This window comes from Uloborus diversus, chromosome 3 (assembly GCF_026930045.1).
Source record: "Uloborus diversus isolate 005 chromosome 3, Udiv.v.3.1, whole genome shotgun sequence".
NCBI lineage: Eukaryota > Metazoa > Arthropoda > Arachnida > Araneae > Uloboridae > Uloborus > Uloborus diversus.
The window spans coordinates 111,557,797-111,577,594 of record NC_072733.1 but is presented as its reverse complement, the minus strand read 5'-3'; the positions used below and the strand labels follow the sequence as shown (position 1 = coordinate 111,577,594).

Sequence of the window (19,798 nt, the reverse complement as noted above, 5' to 3'; positions counted from 1 at the left end):
ATCCATATTTTTCTTTTTTTTAAATTCTAAATATGAAAGTTGATGAAATATAATGGAACCTAAGTGTGATGTTTCATCTTGAGTTTAAAGATGGAAAGAAAAAAAAAACGTTTCTGACAATTAAAGAAAGGGTTAAGATTCTTGGTATGCATGAACAATTAAAGAGCTGGTCGAAAGCAGCACGGAAATTACGTATGAGTGAATCCTTCATACATACAATTAAAAGTCAATAATAGGCAATTCGTAAAAGTTCAAAACCTAATTTCAATATTGAAGTTCACAGAGTCAAAGCTCTTCTAAGTAAAATGGAAACATTATGAAAACGGAAGCTGCTTGTGTATTGTGGATTAAAAAGATTAAGAAAAGGGGTGTTACCATAGACGAAAACATTATAGAAGCAAGTGTACTAAAAATTACACTGAAGTAATGATCTAATCACGGACCATAAATCATCATCCGCTTCACTTTTTAAGTTACAAATATTATTACTGTATCTACTGTACAATACTATCAATGTGCAGCATTTTATTATTACAGTATTTGCCATACTGTTTAAGTTTTTGTTCCCCCACCTGTTGATCATTGATTTTGTGCATTGTAACAATATTTTACATTGAATAAAATGTCTTTTATTAAAAATTTAAAGTACAAAGTCAGTGTAAGATAGAAATAAACAAACTTGCAAGAAATGGTGCACTGCAGCAAATTTGTACAAAATGGAATGTTAGAAAAAATTTTGCGGCCTTACAATGAAAGACTGCGGTTTTCCCTTTAAAATTTGCTTTATTTTTGTACATAATATCCCTTGACATCAACAAACTTAGTGCAGCATTTTTCCAACATTAGTATTCCTTCACAAAAGTAAGAGTTTGGAAGTTTGAGAAAATATTCAGCTCCAGCCCTCTCAAACCCTTTCCACAAACATGTAAGAAACAATTATGTATTGTTTAGAAATAGTTTAAAAATTTTTGCGGAGTGCTTAAAATGATCTAAAATAATTGGGTATGTTTATAAAAAAACTTGCAAGCATAACCTTTCCCATAACATGAAATTTCGATGAACGAGGGATGCCTTGTAACGCATCCCTCACGTAAGTTCAGACTTCACTGTACAAGGTGTTGGTTTTTTGATGTTCAAACCCCCTCCGAAAACTTTCAAAACCATTCCAAAAGATGCTTTTTGTCACTTTTATTTCTGGAAAAAATATTATTACGATTTTATTATTTAGTTTTTAATTTCATTTGAAAAAGAAAACTTTTATTATTAAGAAATTGTACACACTCAGTCCCGTATCTGCAGTATTTAGTTTTTTCTTAGTTATAGCGAATATCATTTCTTACAAAACAATGTATTGTTTTCCTTTAGAAGTTATCTTAAACCATTAACGATCATGAAAGTGTCATTACTAATAAGGTAACCTTAATAATCTAATTTCTTGTAAGAAAACAATACAAAAGTTGAGACAAAGAATAAAATGTATGACTAACTTCCAACTCTGCTTCCTTAAGAGACTGTAATTTGTACTTAGTTCCATACCATTTTTCAACTTCGGTGCAAAAACTTTCAAATTTCTTCCCAACAACAGCAATTCTAAAAGAATAAAATACTTTCTAATTAGAAGCTTAGGAAAAAGAAAGAAAATATGATCAAAAACAGCATTTTTAATGCACAACTCTTGTGCTGCATTTAGCATTTTGAAACAATTGTACGCATTGAGCAAATACATTTCAACTACAAACTTCTTGTGAATAGTGTACTATTAGTTTTAGAATAATTTTGAAAAAAAAAAAAAAAAAAGTGAGCTAATGTGCATCACTATTATTGGGAGAACAAAAAATAAGATGAATAAGTTGCAGCTCAGTCTTGTTACTGTGTGCTTCTACAGAGGTGTGAAATTTATTAGAATAATTGTGAAATTTATAGCAAAATCTTGTTATATCAAAGAAATAATACTTGATTTTTAAAATATTGATACGTTTAATATTGAGGGGGAGTCCTCTTATTTTTTATGAAGATTCAATCTAACTTGGCCTTCTTTTTATAAGTTTTTGACAATTAATTTTTATTTCCTTGTCATGGTGTCAAATTTGAATGAACCCTTCTGTCAGACAATTCTTGTTTGTGAAGCTCTATTTCCTTAAAATTTTCTTTACAATGGTTCAAAAATTCTCTATTGGGCTCATATCTGGATAGTTTCCATGCCATAAAAGTGTTTTTACAATTTTTTAAATTCAAAATTTTGGTTACAGATACAGCGTCAAGACACGGAACTCCATCATGCATGAATATGAAGTCTACATGTGGGAACCAAACTTTTAACTGTAAAACCTTTGTTCAAGCACTTTTTCATGCTAATATTGGGTTCTCATGCCTTCTGCGATGCTTAACCATACAGCACCATGAGCGAAAATTATGCTCAAATCCATAACTTGGGTGGGGTGTTTAACCATTTGTGTAATGCAACTCGGGAAAATACTTTGCTTGTACTTCTCCTGCCATACTGACTACTTTCTTTTGGTATTTATCAGAAAACTATACATAAAAGGTAAAAAGTACCTTAATTCATGTACTTTGCTGGGAAATAATCTCATAAAGAAAGTTTTAGCCATATTTATAAACAGTTCTGAATCTTTGGTCAGTATGCAATAAATTTAATTTTAGGAAAAAAACTGACCAACTTGAATTTAACTGAATAACTAAATGAAAATTGATGTTTCTCACCTTGCTTCAATTACTTAAAAATAGTTTATGCAAAATTTTTGCTCAAGCAATTATCTTTGGCAAAACAAATGTGATTTCAGCCCTCTTTAAGAGGACAACAAGCACAGAGTTCAACTGAAATGAGCTTTCTTTGGATAGAAGAATCACATTCATTTACTCCATACGCTTAGAGATATTTTTAGTTCATGACCTGTTGTTTTTCTGTTAGTTATGGCAAAATGAATTAATTTCCTTTTTTCGTTTTTGCAATAAATTTACTTTCCTACTGCATTTTTCTACTCTGGAATTTATACATTTACATTTAAATTTCAAAGATCTTTTTATTCTACATGCAGATACTTGCAAAATTTTTAGTTTTTTAGCAATTTCTTGTTGTGTATAGTGATTTTCTTGGATGAGACACTTTATAGCAGCTAGTTTTCTAGGAAAAATATCACTTCCTTTATGAACACGCAATAGTTCTTTAACAAAAGGTCAAAAAAAGCTGCCAATTATAAACTACTTAAAGCTGCAAAAAGAATTGCTTTAAGAATAAAATAATACTGATGCCAATCCAAAAAAAGAATATAAAATACTAACTCAGCAAGCAGAGTTTTTAAATTTCACTTTAAATTCAATTGTTAATCAAACACATTCTTTATACAATGCAAACAATTTCATTATTTTAGATCAAATGTTTTTCTGTTTTATAAATGCCAACATTTAACAAAGTAATGTCCCTAAAACTACTCTAAAGGAGTGAAAAAAGTGAGGCAAATAGCAAAAAAAAATTTCCTTCATGAATTAGTGCCAGTATCTGCAAAATTAGTCAAGAAAAACTGAAAAAATCAATTATTCTAATAATTTTCACACCTCTGTAAATTCTGATAGGGGGGGGGGGGGGGTAATTAACGACAGATTCACTGACAGACAGTTGTTGAGGATTGAATTCTCTATTTTTCAAAATAAAGTTTAAGCCAAATAACTACTTATTTTTATATATCCATACAGCCAACCTCTCTTTCCAAAAGTAAGAATAAGAGATAAGCAAAAAAAACAAAGCGGAAGAATAAGGTAAAAATGAAAGATTTTTTTCTCATTATTTTGTAAATATTTTATTCAAGTAGCTGTTTAATTAATAAAAAAGTACTAGTTACAGAACTTACTAAAATAACATTATGAAAACATTTTAAAAAACTAATGAGTCTTGATTAATTATAATACATGCTACTTTTTTCTTGTTTAGTTTAAAGAAGTATTTCAGTTAAATATTTAAATACATATTCCAAAGTTCAAGAAAGATTTTGTAGATTTTTGCCAAGAATAGGACTTTATTGGTGATACAATGGATTTACCTTGATTTCCTTGCTTGTGACATTCTATAACTGTATGGCCACCCTAACTTTAGTATTTAGCTTTCTGTTTGCACAATTGCAGAAAAGCTCCTCCTTTGCAAAAGTTATTTTAACAAGCCATGGAATAAGATGAATAATTCCATTAAAATATAAAATTATTCGCCAATCAAATTAAGCAACATTAAAAGTTCCATTATATTGTTATTAATTTCACCAAGACAGAATACCCCAGCAACAACAATAAAAGTTACATTAAAATGTGAATATACCAAATAAATATATTAGTTTATTAAAGAACATTCAAATTCAAAATAAAGCAGGAGGAACTAACATGGAAATGATGTAAACAATATTTTTCTGTTTTCGCAAAATCAGTATATATGGCAATCTATTTTATTCTTTTTTGCATGTGCAATAATGAATTTGCAAAAAATATGCATTGCACAGCAAATTAGTTCAGGGGTGCTGCTCACTACCTCAAATGCCATGGAGAATCCCCTCTCCCCTAAATAGGAGAGAAAGACACTTTAAAACACCTATTTAATTTCAATGGTGCAGCCTTTGCCATGACGAGGAGGGGCTCCCTCATGAGCGAGCTTGAATTAGTGATTGTTGATACCGAAATTGGAACAAACTATGGAAGAGAATTAATCCCATGACTTTTTCGGAATGTTTGCTAATAAATTTTTTATTAGTTATAAAGCTATCCAGATGTTTTGGAACTAATAAAGAGTAAATCAAACAACAATCAAGAATAAATAATTCAACTCCATTTTAACATCGAAAAAGAATGTTATGTTAGACTGATCTAAAATTATGAATAATCATTTGGTCTAGGTTGATGCTATTTGATGTACTATTTCACAAAAAAGAAGAAATTTATTGATCAATGCAGCATTTTTTTTGAAAAACAAAGAAAGATTTCATTGGCAGAGAGTCACTATATCAAGCACTAGGTCACTCCTACCATGATGTCCACACATCAGATTGAAAATGAATAATCTTGGTTTTTGAAATCGCTGGAATTATGTCATACATTCGTTCTACAGTGCGAGGGGACAATTTTTATCGTTCATGCGGAAGATAGGGTTGAAATGCGGAGATTTTGAAAGGTGCAGATGAGTAGCAGATCAATATATCATAATTAAACAACATAGAAATTTTGAAATGTAATATTTTATAACTGTTGTGGAGTTTCAATGTGTAATTATACTCAAAAACAGGGAATACATACTTCTACACAAAAGTGGGAAAATAAAAATGGATTGATGTCCAGTTTTAAGATTCCATAAAGAGCAGTTGAACTTTTTGAAAAATTTCATGTATTCATTTATTTATTCTTCATTAATCCGATTTTCAATTAAATCTAGTTTAAATTTTAGTTAAATTCGTTTCTTTCAATTAACACTGTTTGATTTTCGTTTCTTATAGCACCACTCAGTTTGTCTATTTTCCCAACTCTTCTGTATTTATGATCTACTATTACATTACTAAATTTTATTTTAATCCTGTGCATCTGCATTAAGATTGGTTTTACATCACATTGCAAAGTTTTCCAGCAAAGCAATACTTCAAACATATTTTAGTAACTAGTGAAAAACATTAACCAAAAAATGAGGGGACAGAATTTTTTCCCCCTTATTAAAAGACAGTCTACTGTCCGAACCACTAAATCATTTTGTGTTCATCAATTTTTCATGTAAGGCATTTTAAACATATTTTTACTGTATAAGAAATAACTATAGAGTTTAGTTATATTTATGAATAAAAATTAATTAATAACTGAAAGCCTTAAAAACAATTTAAACATACAGTTTAAATTTTAAAATCCAATTTGTTTATTAAAAGTAATAAAGATTTTTTTTACACCCTAACAAAAAACATATAGCCTAAAAGTTGTGCATCTTACCTAATATTATCTGGAGTCAGCATACTAAGTAACTCGGCAATTAATTCAGGTTTATAATCATGAAGTAAATAAGGACCGCATAGAATTTCCTGCATTGGAAAGTTCTGTAAAAGTAAGGATATTTGAAACATAAATACCATTTAGCACATCAACTACGAATTATGAATGAGATTGATAATATTACAGGTTTATGCATGAAACAAAAAACAAATGTAATTAAAGAAATAATGACCATTTCACTAAGTATTATGATAATACTATTCAGATACTAGCACACAGATGTAAAAGGCAATTGGTTCTTTAAGAAATCCTCTGTTCACAAATATAGGTTAAAAATGTGAAAGGAGCATAAGTAAAACAACACAAAATAAATGATAATAATAATGTTTAAAATAATATATTTCATTATAATCTAAAATATTGCAAACCTTAGTCGTACTGAAAAATTTCAGAGGTGAGTGCAATTAATTTTTCATCACTATTTGTTCCATTTAAATTTTTTCATAAAAAAGGAATGTCTATCTTGTTACGCAGTAGAAATGATAACTTCCTCATTTGCCCACAACTATAGTGGCTATGTCAGATAATAGAGGGTTACAGCTTTCAGTAACATTTGGCCTACAGTCGAATGAAATCTATATTAACACACATTTTATATGTAGCTTTTTATAAGTCAAAAGCAAGAGATCCATTGGTTTACGGCATTCAACCATTTTGAATTACCTTTGAAATGTAAATAAGTAAAACTGATAACATGATGTATTCAGAAAAAGTTTCAGTAACATCACAAACTGCTAGTGCAAAATGTAGTTTAGATGAATATAATAATTATTTATAAAGCATATTCGAACCAAGAGTCATTAATATAATGTAATCAAAGTTGTCTGAAATAGCTTTAAGAAATTGAATTGTTCATAACTTTTGGAGTTTAAAAGAAAATTATATGTTAAAGCAAATCTGCAATAAAATTAGGCATAGTACCAAAATGTATTGATTATGAACAATAGTTGTAAATTACAGTAAAAAAGAAAGCTAAGAAACAAAGTGACGTGCATCTTACACTTTTAAACTTATTATTTATACTTACAAACATCACACTTGCTAATGAACAAGTGTATAATTGAGGTTTCTCTCTGTCTTTAAAGCGAAATGTCATTGCAGCTAGTTCTTTGCATTCTTGAAAGATCCATTCTTGAGGACCTTCTTTTTTAAGCATAGTCAGATATTGAAACATGAGTGTAACAATGTCATTAACATGTTCTGTGAGAAATAAAAATATATAAATATATAATATGTGTATATATATATTTATATGGAGTCTTGGTTTTTGAGGGCCTTGCTATCTGTTTTTACAGGGACTCTCTTTCTTAAGGAAGGGTGGAGGGTCAAAAACAGATACAGGGGACAAACCGAAAAGAAGAAAAAAAAAAAACACCGCATACACATATGGGTCATTCTTTAAAAAGTGTAACTTTTCTGTCACACACCTTTTACAGTAAAAACTTTAAGGGACAATTCATTTAACAATGATTTTTAATTTCATCAAAAATATAGCTATTTAAACATGCCAACAATTTGTTAATAATAATTTTTATTTTAGTATATTTTTGGTTCACAACATGTGAATTCTCACTTCCGTGGCATGTCACACACCTTGTGTGACTGTTTATGTTGCTTAATAACTTATTTAATTAAAAGTATATACATATTTATTTATTATTCCTTTCACAAGTGTCTCAAATACTAATTGTTTAAGTATATTTAATTTTTAAATATTGTGTTTTAGTTCATTTAAGTAGGACAAGGAGTCATGTCACACAATAAATTCTCACCTCCGTTACCTAAACACAAAACGCCATTCCTCATTAAAACGTGGCAGTAATGACATAAAATTTTATTTTCCATGATACAAGGGCCTTGTTTATTTTCAGCCATAGTTGAAGTTGTGAGATTTTTGTCAAAAAACAAGAAGATAGATTTTGCTTTAAAAACTCAGTGTGGTTATTCTGACTTCTCACCTCTGTGAACTTGAATTTCAGGGATGTAAATTAATGTAAAAAAAGAAGTGAACATGTTTTCATATGCTTAACATGTGCAGGTTGTAGCAACGAAGAAAAACAAATTTGAAAAATGTATTTATTAGGCTTATATTAATGGAAAGTTCCTCACCTCCGTGACAGAACTTATCAATGTCAAATTCTGAGGTGAAAATAAATGATAGAAGGGAAAGACATCAAAAATAGGCATTCTATCAAAATTATAAATTGCCAGTATATTCTCATATTTACTAAATACTATTTTTAACATAAATTTGAAACTACTAATTAAGCCGTACTTTACACAATTAACAAAATTACTACTTTGATATTAAATTGGATTCAATTTTTAAATATTAAAAGTTTTTCCTTTTTTTTAAAAATTTCCGTGAACAAGGTATTTTTTTTTTATTTATGAGTAAAATAATTGGAACTTAGCTGGGCCATTGTTTATGGTTACTTCTAGTAAGTAACACTTTCATGTAAGGATAAAAAACAAAGGAAAAACAAAAGGCTTCAAAATTGAAAAATATTTGCGTTCAAAAGTTACATTTTCTGGAGAATGACCCATACATAGTTTACCTACTTGTTAGCTGCTGTGCGCAGTGGTGCAGCCAGAAAAAAAAAATCTGAGGTGGATATGGTTAAACTGCAGAGGGGTCATGGTTATTTTTACTCTTAAGGTAAAAAAGTAACATTTTTGAGGGGGAGATATAACCCCAAACCCTCCCCTTGGCTGCACCATTGAACTATAAAGAACATGGAATGACTGCTGCCTATTCTCCTCTGTGTTAAAGATGTTACGGTTTTGAAACTGGTTCCAAGCAGTTGACTGCAAAACATGGCATCTTCCATATTGAAGCCATTTAAACCGTTTGATATTTTCATCAGATTAACTTTATAATTGAATTGTTTATTTCAGAAACCACCTATATTAGTAAATTTAGGCCAAAAATAGTGCCCATGCACCACAAATTTATAACCAGCTGAATTTTTCAGGATTAGTACCAAAACATGTGTAGAACAAATCCTAAAAAGTCTCCTAAGATCCTATGTGAGCTTCCATTCAAAATGGCGGATCAAAGATGACCACCTAGTACTTTTTGTTTTCCTTATAATTTGGTAAAAAATGAAAAATTTTCAGTTCTGAAAAAACTTGTAGGCTCTAGAAGTAATATTGCTTCGATACATAACTTAAAATAGCCAACAAAAAAATTCTAACATTTGTTTTTACACCAAAAACTGAAATTTCTGTGTTCTATGTAACATGCAGCAGAACACATAAAATAAATAATTTTTTACATATTTTGGAGTTTTTTTTTTAATATTTTCCCTCATATGTTAGTCAATAAATGTTATTTTTCAGTTTCAAAAATGCTGTGTATGTTTGAATTGGTGCTGGTGTTTCACTGACAGTTCCCCATAAAAAGCTATAAACATACATGATCTGCAAATTGTGTTTTTTATCTGAAATGCAAAATTTTCGGCGTGAAAATTAAATGCTGATCTGTTTAGCTCTTTAAAACTACCATAAATCATAAAAAGGCTCCAAATTCCTTTTGTAATAGAAATTCGTCAAAAATCGTTCAAAACTTTTTTTTTAAATAAAAAGGTCCTTGTTATCTCAAAATGGTATTTTTTGTGCATTTTAGGTAGCAAATATAGTTACTCAAGAATGACTTTTTTAAAAAATTATGTTTCCATATAATTATGTGATAATGGAAAAAATGTCGGTGAAAGATCACTGCCTTCAACTTTAGGAAGTTCTTTTGCGGAAGTTAAACTTCTGAAGAAAAAAAGGGTTAATATTAAGAAATGAGCATTCTGTTCAGTTTTCCAGTTTTTGCCCAGGATTCTACTGTTTTCAAATCAAATTATAATTTATGAGACATCTCAAATATGAATTAGCCCCTCAACTACCCTCGCTTTTTGGTTGGGTTTTCTGAGAAAGGATAAAAACACAAGTGTGGCAGCTATCATTGAATCAGTAGAGCCTTTTGTTAAGCCACCCACCACCAATCTCTTTGTTCATAAAAGATGAAGGATTTCTTATGCATGCATTGGCATGGTACGAGTCAGACATAATAAAAAGACATATGCCTCAAATACTTCAGGTGTCTTCATAAAAATTTTATGTGATTCAGTGGTTTTTAATTGATACCCTGATGCATTACTACGCTGATGCTGAGACTACTGCTTTTTGAAGAAAATTTAGTGGGAACGACTATATAGACTAACTTTTTGTGGAATTCTGAGAACAAATCAAGATTACAATCAAGATTAATTCAAACTATGATGGAATACTTCCGATTAGGAGGAATGTCTGTTGTACAAGTGAAAGGGAAGCCAATGTATTATTTTGCTTGATTGCAATAAAAACATGCCAGAACAGCTCCAGATCAGTCACAGTAATAGGTAATGATGCAGATCTGCTCTTGATTCTAAATGAAAGAAGTATGTCTGGAACATCACTATTTTTTACCCCCAAACCAATTTAACACAAAGAAATATGTTTCAATATATTGAAAGTACATGAAGTCATGGGTCCCTTGAAGGATCCTCTTCTTTTGCTCCATGCAGACACAGGATGTGACTCCGACTCTTTCTCAGCTATATTCAGAAAGGGTAAATCTTGAGCTTTCAAGTTGCTAAAGGAAAATCTCAAACTACTTTCTCTGATCTCACAGCTCAGTAGTTTTCAGCTTGATCCATTCAGAAAAGGTTGCCCAGATTGTGGGAAGTGTTGCTGAAACATCTTTTTGGTGGGAGTAATATTTAATTCTCTAGACATCTTACGCTACAAGTGCTGTAATAATTAAGTAACCAAAACTCCTTCTTCAAAGTTTAAAGCTTGGCAACTCTTTCACCCACAAATGCAGTTGCTTCATAGCATCCATTTTGTGTTTATCAAAAAGTACAACAGTGGCTTAAGAAAAACAATAATTCAATTAAATGGGGATGTGTTATGAAAGAAGGTGGATTGTTCACAACGCTTTTGTCACTCCCTGAAGCTTTCGAATGAATTTCGCATGTAATGTTTTGTACTTACAAATTAACAGTAATTATGTGAGACTGTGAGCCAGATGCCAATAAAAATGCAGACCTTTAATGTTTCAAGTTTTGCATGTATTGTTTAGGTGAAACAGTTTCGAAGATGAGGATGATGATATTGAATGTTGATGCTTTTTTTTCTAGCTTTTTACTGAGATTACTATTTTCTCTTTATATATTTTACATGCTTTTCAAAAAGACATATGTCAGTTTTTAAAGTACTAAATGAATGATATTTTGCAATGTTTTTGAAAATTCATTATAAGGTCACTTTTTTCTTATCATATTCTCATTCCAAAGCTAGAAAAAGCAGGATTTCTTTCAGAAATGGAATAAAAACTACTTGATTATTCAATAAATGGAATATATCAACCATTTTGCAGTTTATACTTTAAAAAGAATACCATAAAAAATTCTTTATTTTAGTAGCTTATTTGTTCTGCTGCATATTATGTAGAAAATAGAAATTTTAGCTTTTGATGTCAAAGGAATTGTTTGAACTTTTTTATTGGTTATTTTAAGTTATGTATCGAAACAATATTACTTCCAGAGCCTACATTTTTCTTTTTTTTTCAGAACTGGAAAATTTTCATTTTTGACCGAGTTATAATGAAAACAAAAAGTACTAGGCGGCCATCTGTGATCTGCCATTTTGGATGGAAGCTCATATGGGATCTTAGGGAACTTTATAGGATTTACTCCACATGCTATGACGAACTAATTCTGAAAATATTTCTTAATTATAAATTTGTGGTGTAAAAAATCCTAAATTTACTGGGCTACAAAGGCACAAAAGATCAAAATTTTTGTCTTTGGTGGTACTGCACAATTTAAAGGTACACATCTTTTAGTGCAGAAATAACCTTTGTTCCATATCAACAATGCTATTTGGCAGCCTTGAAAATAATCTGTTTATTTCAGAAAGAAACCAAGCGCCGTTGCTTAGGTTCTTTTTTTGGTAAATTTCACTCATGATGGTTGATATCACCTGTTTTGTGACTTGCTGTTTTGTTTGATTCACAGGTTACCTAAAATTGAGTGGTTAGTTTTCATGAATTTTCGGTGAAAATTAGGTGTTATTTTGTTGTTTATTATTACATTAGGTAGTTATTTAGCAAAGTTGGATAGTTCAGATGAAGAACCTAATCCCAAGCTTAGGCGTGGAGTTGTGCACGAAGAAAAATACAAATGGAACATTATTCGGAATGCTAGGTTCAAAGGACAGCAGTACTTCTCGTACAAAGGAAAAGAAGTTTCCAGCAAAGCCCCGCTGAATGATGTAAACAAATTTTAAAATTTATTGGGTTTTGCACAGTGAGATTTTTGTTTTTAGGTTCCAATCTACAAAAAAAAAAAAAAAAAGATAGACAATATAAAAAAGTTGATGGAATACACTGTTGGATATGAACCCTTCTATAACATTATCATCCAATGGCCAACAACTGACAAGGACTTGCCAAAAGACATGACAGAAGCTGAATAAGTGAATAAGGCCAGATCTTTGCAAATAGACATACTGTAGCTTGTAGTCTACTTGTATTTTTCGATTTAGGCATAGAAAAAACACTTTTTTATACTTAAGTGTGTCTGTTACTTACCTTTGATACCCAAACATGTAAAAATTTAATGGTTTGACTCAATTTCAATAATATTTTTTAAAAAATTTTCCATTTATTGCAAAAATCACCTAAGTGCAATTTTTTCAAAAATTTATAACTCAAAAATTTTTTTTAGTTAAAGGTTTTAGTTTTAGGATTTTTTTTTTTAATAAATAGATTTTTCTAATAGCATGTTTTTGATTTGGTAAAAAAATAGTTGAAGGAGACTAGACCTATACTAAAGCTGCAACACAGTTTTTTTTTTTTTTTTTAGTTTTCCAAAAGCTGAAGAAAGCTCACTTAGGTGGATTCTGAAATAAACCATTCAATTATGATACTTATTTAGTATTTTTTCAAGTGAAGTTTTGCCTGACATTACTCTCTCATATAAAAGAAAAGAGAAATCGAGGATAAAAGTTAAATGATTTTTAAAACATTTGTTTTATTGTGCTTTATATTCCAGTAATAATGGCGTCTTGTTATTAGAGATTGTTTTTATCTCTCAAGAATTTCTTTTTTATTGATATTATGAGTTTAATTTTAAAGTTTAGGTTTTAGGTTTTATGTAAATTATTACTTATCACCAGCTTTTAAGTGAATTTTTATGGCAGTAGGAATGCTGTATAGTGTAATTTATTTTTAAGTACATTGGAATTAAATTTTAAAAATTGTTAAATGGTCATAAGTCATCCTGATTTCTTTGATATTCTTTATTCTATCAATTTCTATTTATGTGAAACTTGGAAAAATTAATGTGAAATTTTGAATGAAATCTTCTGAACCTTGAATACATTTTTAAACTTTCTAACTTGTATATGAAAAACTTATTTTATAGCAACATTGAACAGAACATTCGCAAATATCATACACTGAGTACCATTATATACTTGGTTATACACTGAGAGAAATGGATTTTAACATTTTCTATTGTGAATACCACTATTCATTATTTGTTTGACTTCGTGTGAATGCATAAATGTTTAATTCCACAATTAAAGAATGCGTCATGTTTTTTTTTTTTTTTTTTTGAACAATAATATATTCAACACATAACACATCACAAACTCATTTTGAATATACTGAAAAAATGTAGAACAAAATCAGAACTTTTGATTAAAGTAAGGGCAGCTTTCTGCAAACTATTTTAGTATTTCATTTTGAACTATATAACAACATATTTTTTAGGCGGCTTACTAAAAAGAAATAAATATTTAAACTTTTGTTGAAATGCAAAATTATTTTAAGTTAATTTATCAAGCTGAACAGAATGAAAACTTATTGCCATTATAGATAACTTGTTTGTAACAATTTAATCAGTTTTACAAAACTCTTTTGGCAATATTTTTTGTAGATTATATCTTTCAAGAGTTCTGAACTGCTGAGTTTGTTCTTTGAAAACTTAATCAGCAATTATGTACTCAATATTTATAAGTAAAACCTTCTTAAAACTTAAAAGAGGGAGCTTTGTTAATGTTCCTTCATTTTCATTGTTTAATTAAGGTGTTTAAATAATACTTTGAAAGAAAAAAACGACGTAAATCCATTCAATAAAAAAATAGTTTGTTGTGAAATCAAGATGCATTTTTGTGTGAATCTAAGAAGGATATTTTTTTTAAATAATGTGGTTGTTCTACATTATGGAACTTCTCTGCATCTTGAGAAAAGCAGATTCACCCCTATCCAGATTGTTATGACGCTTTCCTTCCTGTCGGGAGGAATCAAACCGCATTTTCTCCCTTAGCAGTCATTCCACCTTTCTTCGAGTCCAATGGGCTGCACCCATGGCAATATAGAACCTCGAACGTGGTGAATTACCTTAATTGTGTAAAGTGGTATAAGTCACAAAAAACTATGTTTCATATCTTGGTGAATATTGGTTGCACTGATGTCTTTTTTTTTTCTTTTAAATTTTTTTTATGCAGATGGTTTTCCTAAGTATGACTAGGAACCTCCTAATAGGAAAGGGTTCCTCACCATATAAAATGATGGATTTTTTATTTTTTTGCTCCATGTCATTTCTATGCCACAGTTTTGATTTTAAAGATTTCCTTAATATTTCATGAAGATCAATATTTTACATTTCATACTACACACTACTCATGTGGTCAGTAAATTCATTTCAATAAGATATAAGTTGCACTTAAAAATGTTTAAATGTTCTCCAGACATACCTAAACCTTCTTCAGTCAAATCCAGGTTTGCAATGAAAAATGCAAAGCCTTTAGCACCAGCCTTGTATCCAGAAACAAGATTATTGACCCAGCCTGCAATCAGACAACATCATTAATGCCACGAATTAGCTGTAGCAATAAACAGGTTATAACATGACTCTCATTATCTACAGTAAAGGAGCCACTGAAAACTTAAACACAATATTAAAATCGTTTTAAACATTTTTACTAAATATTTCCTCACTCTTCAATAACCTTGAGACAATTCGGTCTTTAATTAATAATTTTTCAAATAAATATCTCCAAAAAGTCGAGTTTAGGTAATTTGTGCTTTTCTTCGGAACATGTTACCAACTTTGAGGACAGAGGGTCAAAGTTAGCAACGTGTCCTTATCCACATCATTCTCTTTTTTAAACTCTTAGAAAAAACCTGGCTACTCGGCAAAACGCTTTTGAATGTGTTATTGGGAATGTGGTCCATAAAATTGGAATATTTAAGTCCGTAGATGAAAAAAAAAGTCGAAATTGCTGTTCAAAAAACCTCTTCCAGTACACTTGCTACAGACATAGTGAAACAGATGGAATGGTGGGTCTGAAAATTCTGTTGACTGTTTTTGCAATAAAGATAACACTAATTTTGCATGTACATTAATATTATTCACGTCATATTATGCTGTTGTGTTCAGTACATTCAGTTAAGAGAGAAATTGGAGAAATTAATATGAAGTCTCTGAAATCATGACCATGTTACCCAAACAGTTGTATGTGAAAAGAAAAAAAAATACACATGTTATAAATGCTTACATTTTAATTAAAATAACTTTAAATATAATTAAAACTACTAAATAATGATTCAAAATATTGTTTGAGAATAAAACTACCACACTCTTTCAAATTAAGGAAAAAAATATTTTGACAAAACTTACTAATATTTGCAAATAACAATTGTTTGATAATATTTTTATTGAGATGTAAAAGGTGTGATTTATACATAAGTTTGGCATTCAAGTTGAACAAGTCAAACTTGGATAATTTGAAGTGCAAGGGGTCACTGCAAAAATTCGAATTATCCAAAGAAATTTATTTTTATGCCGTAAAATAATCAATCTTAACAGAAATTGCAAAAAAAAAAAAAAAAAAGTTTATTATTTTAAATAAAAAAACTACAGCATTTAGAAATATTGAGACATTTCAGATTGCTTTAAAGAGCATACTTGATTTTTTAAAACAAAATCTTCATGACATCTTCATTTCAGAACACAGCTTCAATCACATTAGATTGTCCTTTTACATAATGATGATATTCTGCTACATGAAAGACTGCCTCACTTGAAGTTGAAATTCACCTGCGTTCTTCTACCTCATCTTCAATATCTTCATCATCTTCTGTTGCAATGCTCTTACTGTTTAGAACTCCCAATAAAATGTCTGTATCAGAGAGCTCTCTACAAATGGCTGTTTTCATCAATGTTGAAGTAGTCATCAAATGGTATGCTGTTCTGCCATGCAACTGGGCCAAGGTAAATTTTCATCATCAAACAAGTCACTAAGTGCTATGATCCTGATGAATCCTGTCTTCTGGAATCAATTTGCTACTGTCTTTTGGTTCCCTTTGGACAATGCATTTAAGCACATCTTGATGGAGTGTAATGGAAGCTTTTGGGAACATTCAGTAAGGAGGTGTTGAACAACTAGAATTCTGTAGAAATGCTTCAGATTTTTAACTATGCCTTGATGTATTGGTTTCACCACCAAGGTCATAATTGAAGGGAAAAAAAAACCTTGATATTTTTTCAGTTTTGTTTTGACATTTTTAAAACATCTTGAATTTCTTGGCTTTCAACTCATCAGTAATGATAACTTCCTACAGCCATTCATGCTTGCTCCCACAAGTAGAATTATTTGGTCTTTACTGTTTTTTACCGCTACACTTTTTGGCTTTGAAAGCTGAAGTCTTTCCAGGGATACATTTAAAAAAAGGCCAGCTTTCTTACCATTAAAAATGTCTCTGTCCAGTGCATGCTCAATGATTTGAGCACCTTTTTCTTTCCTTCATTTGCTGCATTTTGGACATCACTTGAACTTTTATCACAGAAAAACTTGAAAGAAATTCCATTTCTTTTCTTAAATCCAACCACCCGGAGCTTGATTTGATGTTGTTTTTTCCTAAGATAACAGCAAATTCTTCAGTTAGTGCAGGAACAAGAGTTCCACTGAGAGGCATGTTTCTGTCCCGTGTTCACTTAAACAACTTCAAGACACACTTATCTACATCAGGTTCTCTAGCTTGTTTGTGATTTCCATTAGGTTTCAAACTTTTTTTTTCTTAAAGCTTGAAAGAGTGTTAAGAGCCAGTTTTTATAAGAAACGGAAAGAAATGGGGTGTTCGAGTATACACCATTTTTGATTTTGCTGAAATTTTTATAGTTGATTCTTTGAAAGATTTTAGAAGACACGTATTTTTTCTTTTCCGCCAAAAAAATTTTGGGGGACCTTTAAAATCCGTAAATAAAGCCCGACGTAGAGCTTTTTCCAAATCAGCGTTTTTTTTTAATGCGATTATTTCTGTGTACTAAGCATCATCCAAAAAAATTCTTGTGTTGACAATATGACATTTAGTACCTAAATTGAAATATATCGTAAATTTTGTGACTGACCTTCAGTGCAGCCTTTCAAGAGTCGACAAACTTTGTGGAAAAAAATGAAAAAGTGCCATGTTTGAGGCCCTCTGGTTCCCTCCATTCAGGATCAACCATGGTTTTTGTACGTAATTCGTGTAAGAATACATATAAATTATTCAATACCCTCATTAGTTGCATGGCTCCTCCTCTGCACTGCCAAAAAATGGCAGTTTTTGTATCGAAAAATGCTAAAAAATGCAGTTTTCATGAGCCTTTATCTGAGTGCACTGAGGGTCAGTGTAGAACTGGATGCCTCAATTTTAAACTAGAGTATGTGTATTTTCACAAACAAGTGACAGAACTATGGGCAAATACTTTTCAAGAACTCAATACATAGTTCAAAACAGTAAAATGAACTTCAATTCAGTCAACTTATCCGGGTTTAAACTTCCCTAAAGGAACTTCCAGGTACTAGTTTAAAAACTAGTATGATCAAAAACATACATAAAAGAGTTATACATTTGCAGACTGATTATGCTTACTTGCCAACTTTATAATATGATACCTAGAAGCAAAGTGAAAGTAAAACATCAAAATATGATAAAAAATGTACTTTTTAGGAGCCTGTATATCAGTGCACTGAGGGTTAGTATAGAACTTGATGCTTACATTTTAAACTAGAGTGTGTGTCTTTTCACAAACAAGTGACATAACTAAGGGGAACGGTTCTGCAGGCTCATAAAATGCACTTCAAGATGAGGAAATTGCATAAGAGTTAACGACGCATAAGGTTAGTTGTACTCAAGCTACAATGCTTTGTCATGCATTTTTTTTATTGTCTCACTAGTCAGTTACGCAACTATACCCTTGTTTTATAATGTCATAGCTTTTATCATAAGTAATAAAATCTGACTTAGTAATTGTTTGCTATCATGGTAGCTTAGTGCAGAGAAAATAATTTTTGACACTATAATGTACAGTCTAAACGAATGCCAACGAACTATAATATACAGCACAAATGAAAAAAGCTATCTTAACTAAAATAATTAAAAATATACTTAAAACGCCTTCAATAAAAATGTTACAAATAAATTACGTTTTTACCGCAATAATAACCTTTCTTTTTTTTCACTTCACTTCTAGTTATATTATAAAGTATGTGAGTAAGCATAATCAGTCTATTTGGAAGTCTATAACTCTTTTTTGATAAATTTTTGATCACATTAGTTTTTTAAATAGTATCTGGAAGTCCCTGGAGGAAAGTTTAAACCCGGATATGTGTTGATTGAATTGAAAACTAAATAGTTCATTTTGCTCTTTTGAAATATGTATGGTATTCTTGAAAAAAATTTGCCAATAATTCTGTCACTTGACCGTGAAAATACTCTAGTTTAAAATGCAGGCAGTAAGTTCTATACTGACCCTCAGTGCACTGAGATACAGGCCCCTAAAAAGTACTTTTTATCATATTTTGATGAAAAAACTGCTACTTTTTCGCAACAGTGAGCATTAACCATGCATTTAATGAGCCTATTTAATAATTTATATATATCACTACACAAATTGCTCGCCAAAACTATGGTTGAACATCAGTGCATGGAACCATGATGCCTCAAACGTAACACATTTTCACTTTCTTCGGCATAGTTTAGATACCCCTGCCAGGGTCCACTGAAGTTCAGCCATAAAATTTACGATATATATCATTTGAGGCACTAAATACCATGTTGTAATTACAAAGATCATTTTTGCTGATGCTCTAGGCGCAAAAATAATTGAATATTAAAAAATGTCGATTTGAGAAAAACCCTAAGTTCAGACCAACTTTTGGATTTTTTTTGGGTCACAAAGAATTTTTTTGGAAGAAAGGAAAAATATGTGTCTTCTAAATCATTCACAGAAATCACTGTAAAATTTTTAGCAAAATCAAAAATGGCATGTATCTGACCTGCCTGACTCTTAAGTGCTTTTCCATATTCTTTTGCTATGATGAGTTTTTTGTTACATCCTTTTCTAGTTCACGAATCACAGCAATTTTTTCAGGGAAAGATAAGGTTTAACACCTGCCACGTGGCTTAAAATAAAAGTACAATAAAGAAAACTCTAGTGGTATTAACTGCAATCTTGGTGTCAAAGGAATTGCAATGCCTGTCCTCTATGATTTTTGACAGGAGTAATATGTGTCACTTACAAGGGAAAGGGTGGGGATCACCTGTGTTCAAGGACAGGTGGTCAACACCCCTCTCCCTTCTATCCCCACTGTTTCCTAGAAAAGATAAAAATATTCTCACAGCCCTTCTCTGTCCAACAATTTTCTACAATAGCTGAAAATAACCAGGTCACTTTTCAAATAACTG

The 19,798-nt window shown here is 30.5% G+C and overlaps 1 protein-coding gene across 1 annotated transcript in view; it reads right to left on the bottom strand.

Moving 5' to 3' along the window:
* LOC129218037 (insulin-degrading enzyme-like) overlaps positions 1-19,798 on the bottom strand; it is a 171,916-nt gene that overhangs the window by 65,342 nt on the left and 86,776 nt on the right. The window contains exons 11-14 of the mRNA XM_054852216.1: positions 14,821-14,913; positions 7,052-7,224; positions 5,965-6,068; positions 1,488-1,590 (exon numbers count right to left, since the gene is read on the bottom strand). Coding sequence (XP_054708191.1) covers positions 1,488-1,590; positions 5,965-6,068; positions 7,052-7,224; positions 14,821-14,913 — 473 coding nt within the window. The remainder of the gene's footprint in view (positions 1-1,487; positions 1,591-5,964; positions 6,069-7,051; positions 7,225-14,820; positions 14,914-19,798) is intronic.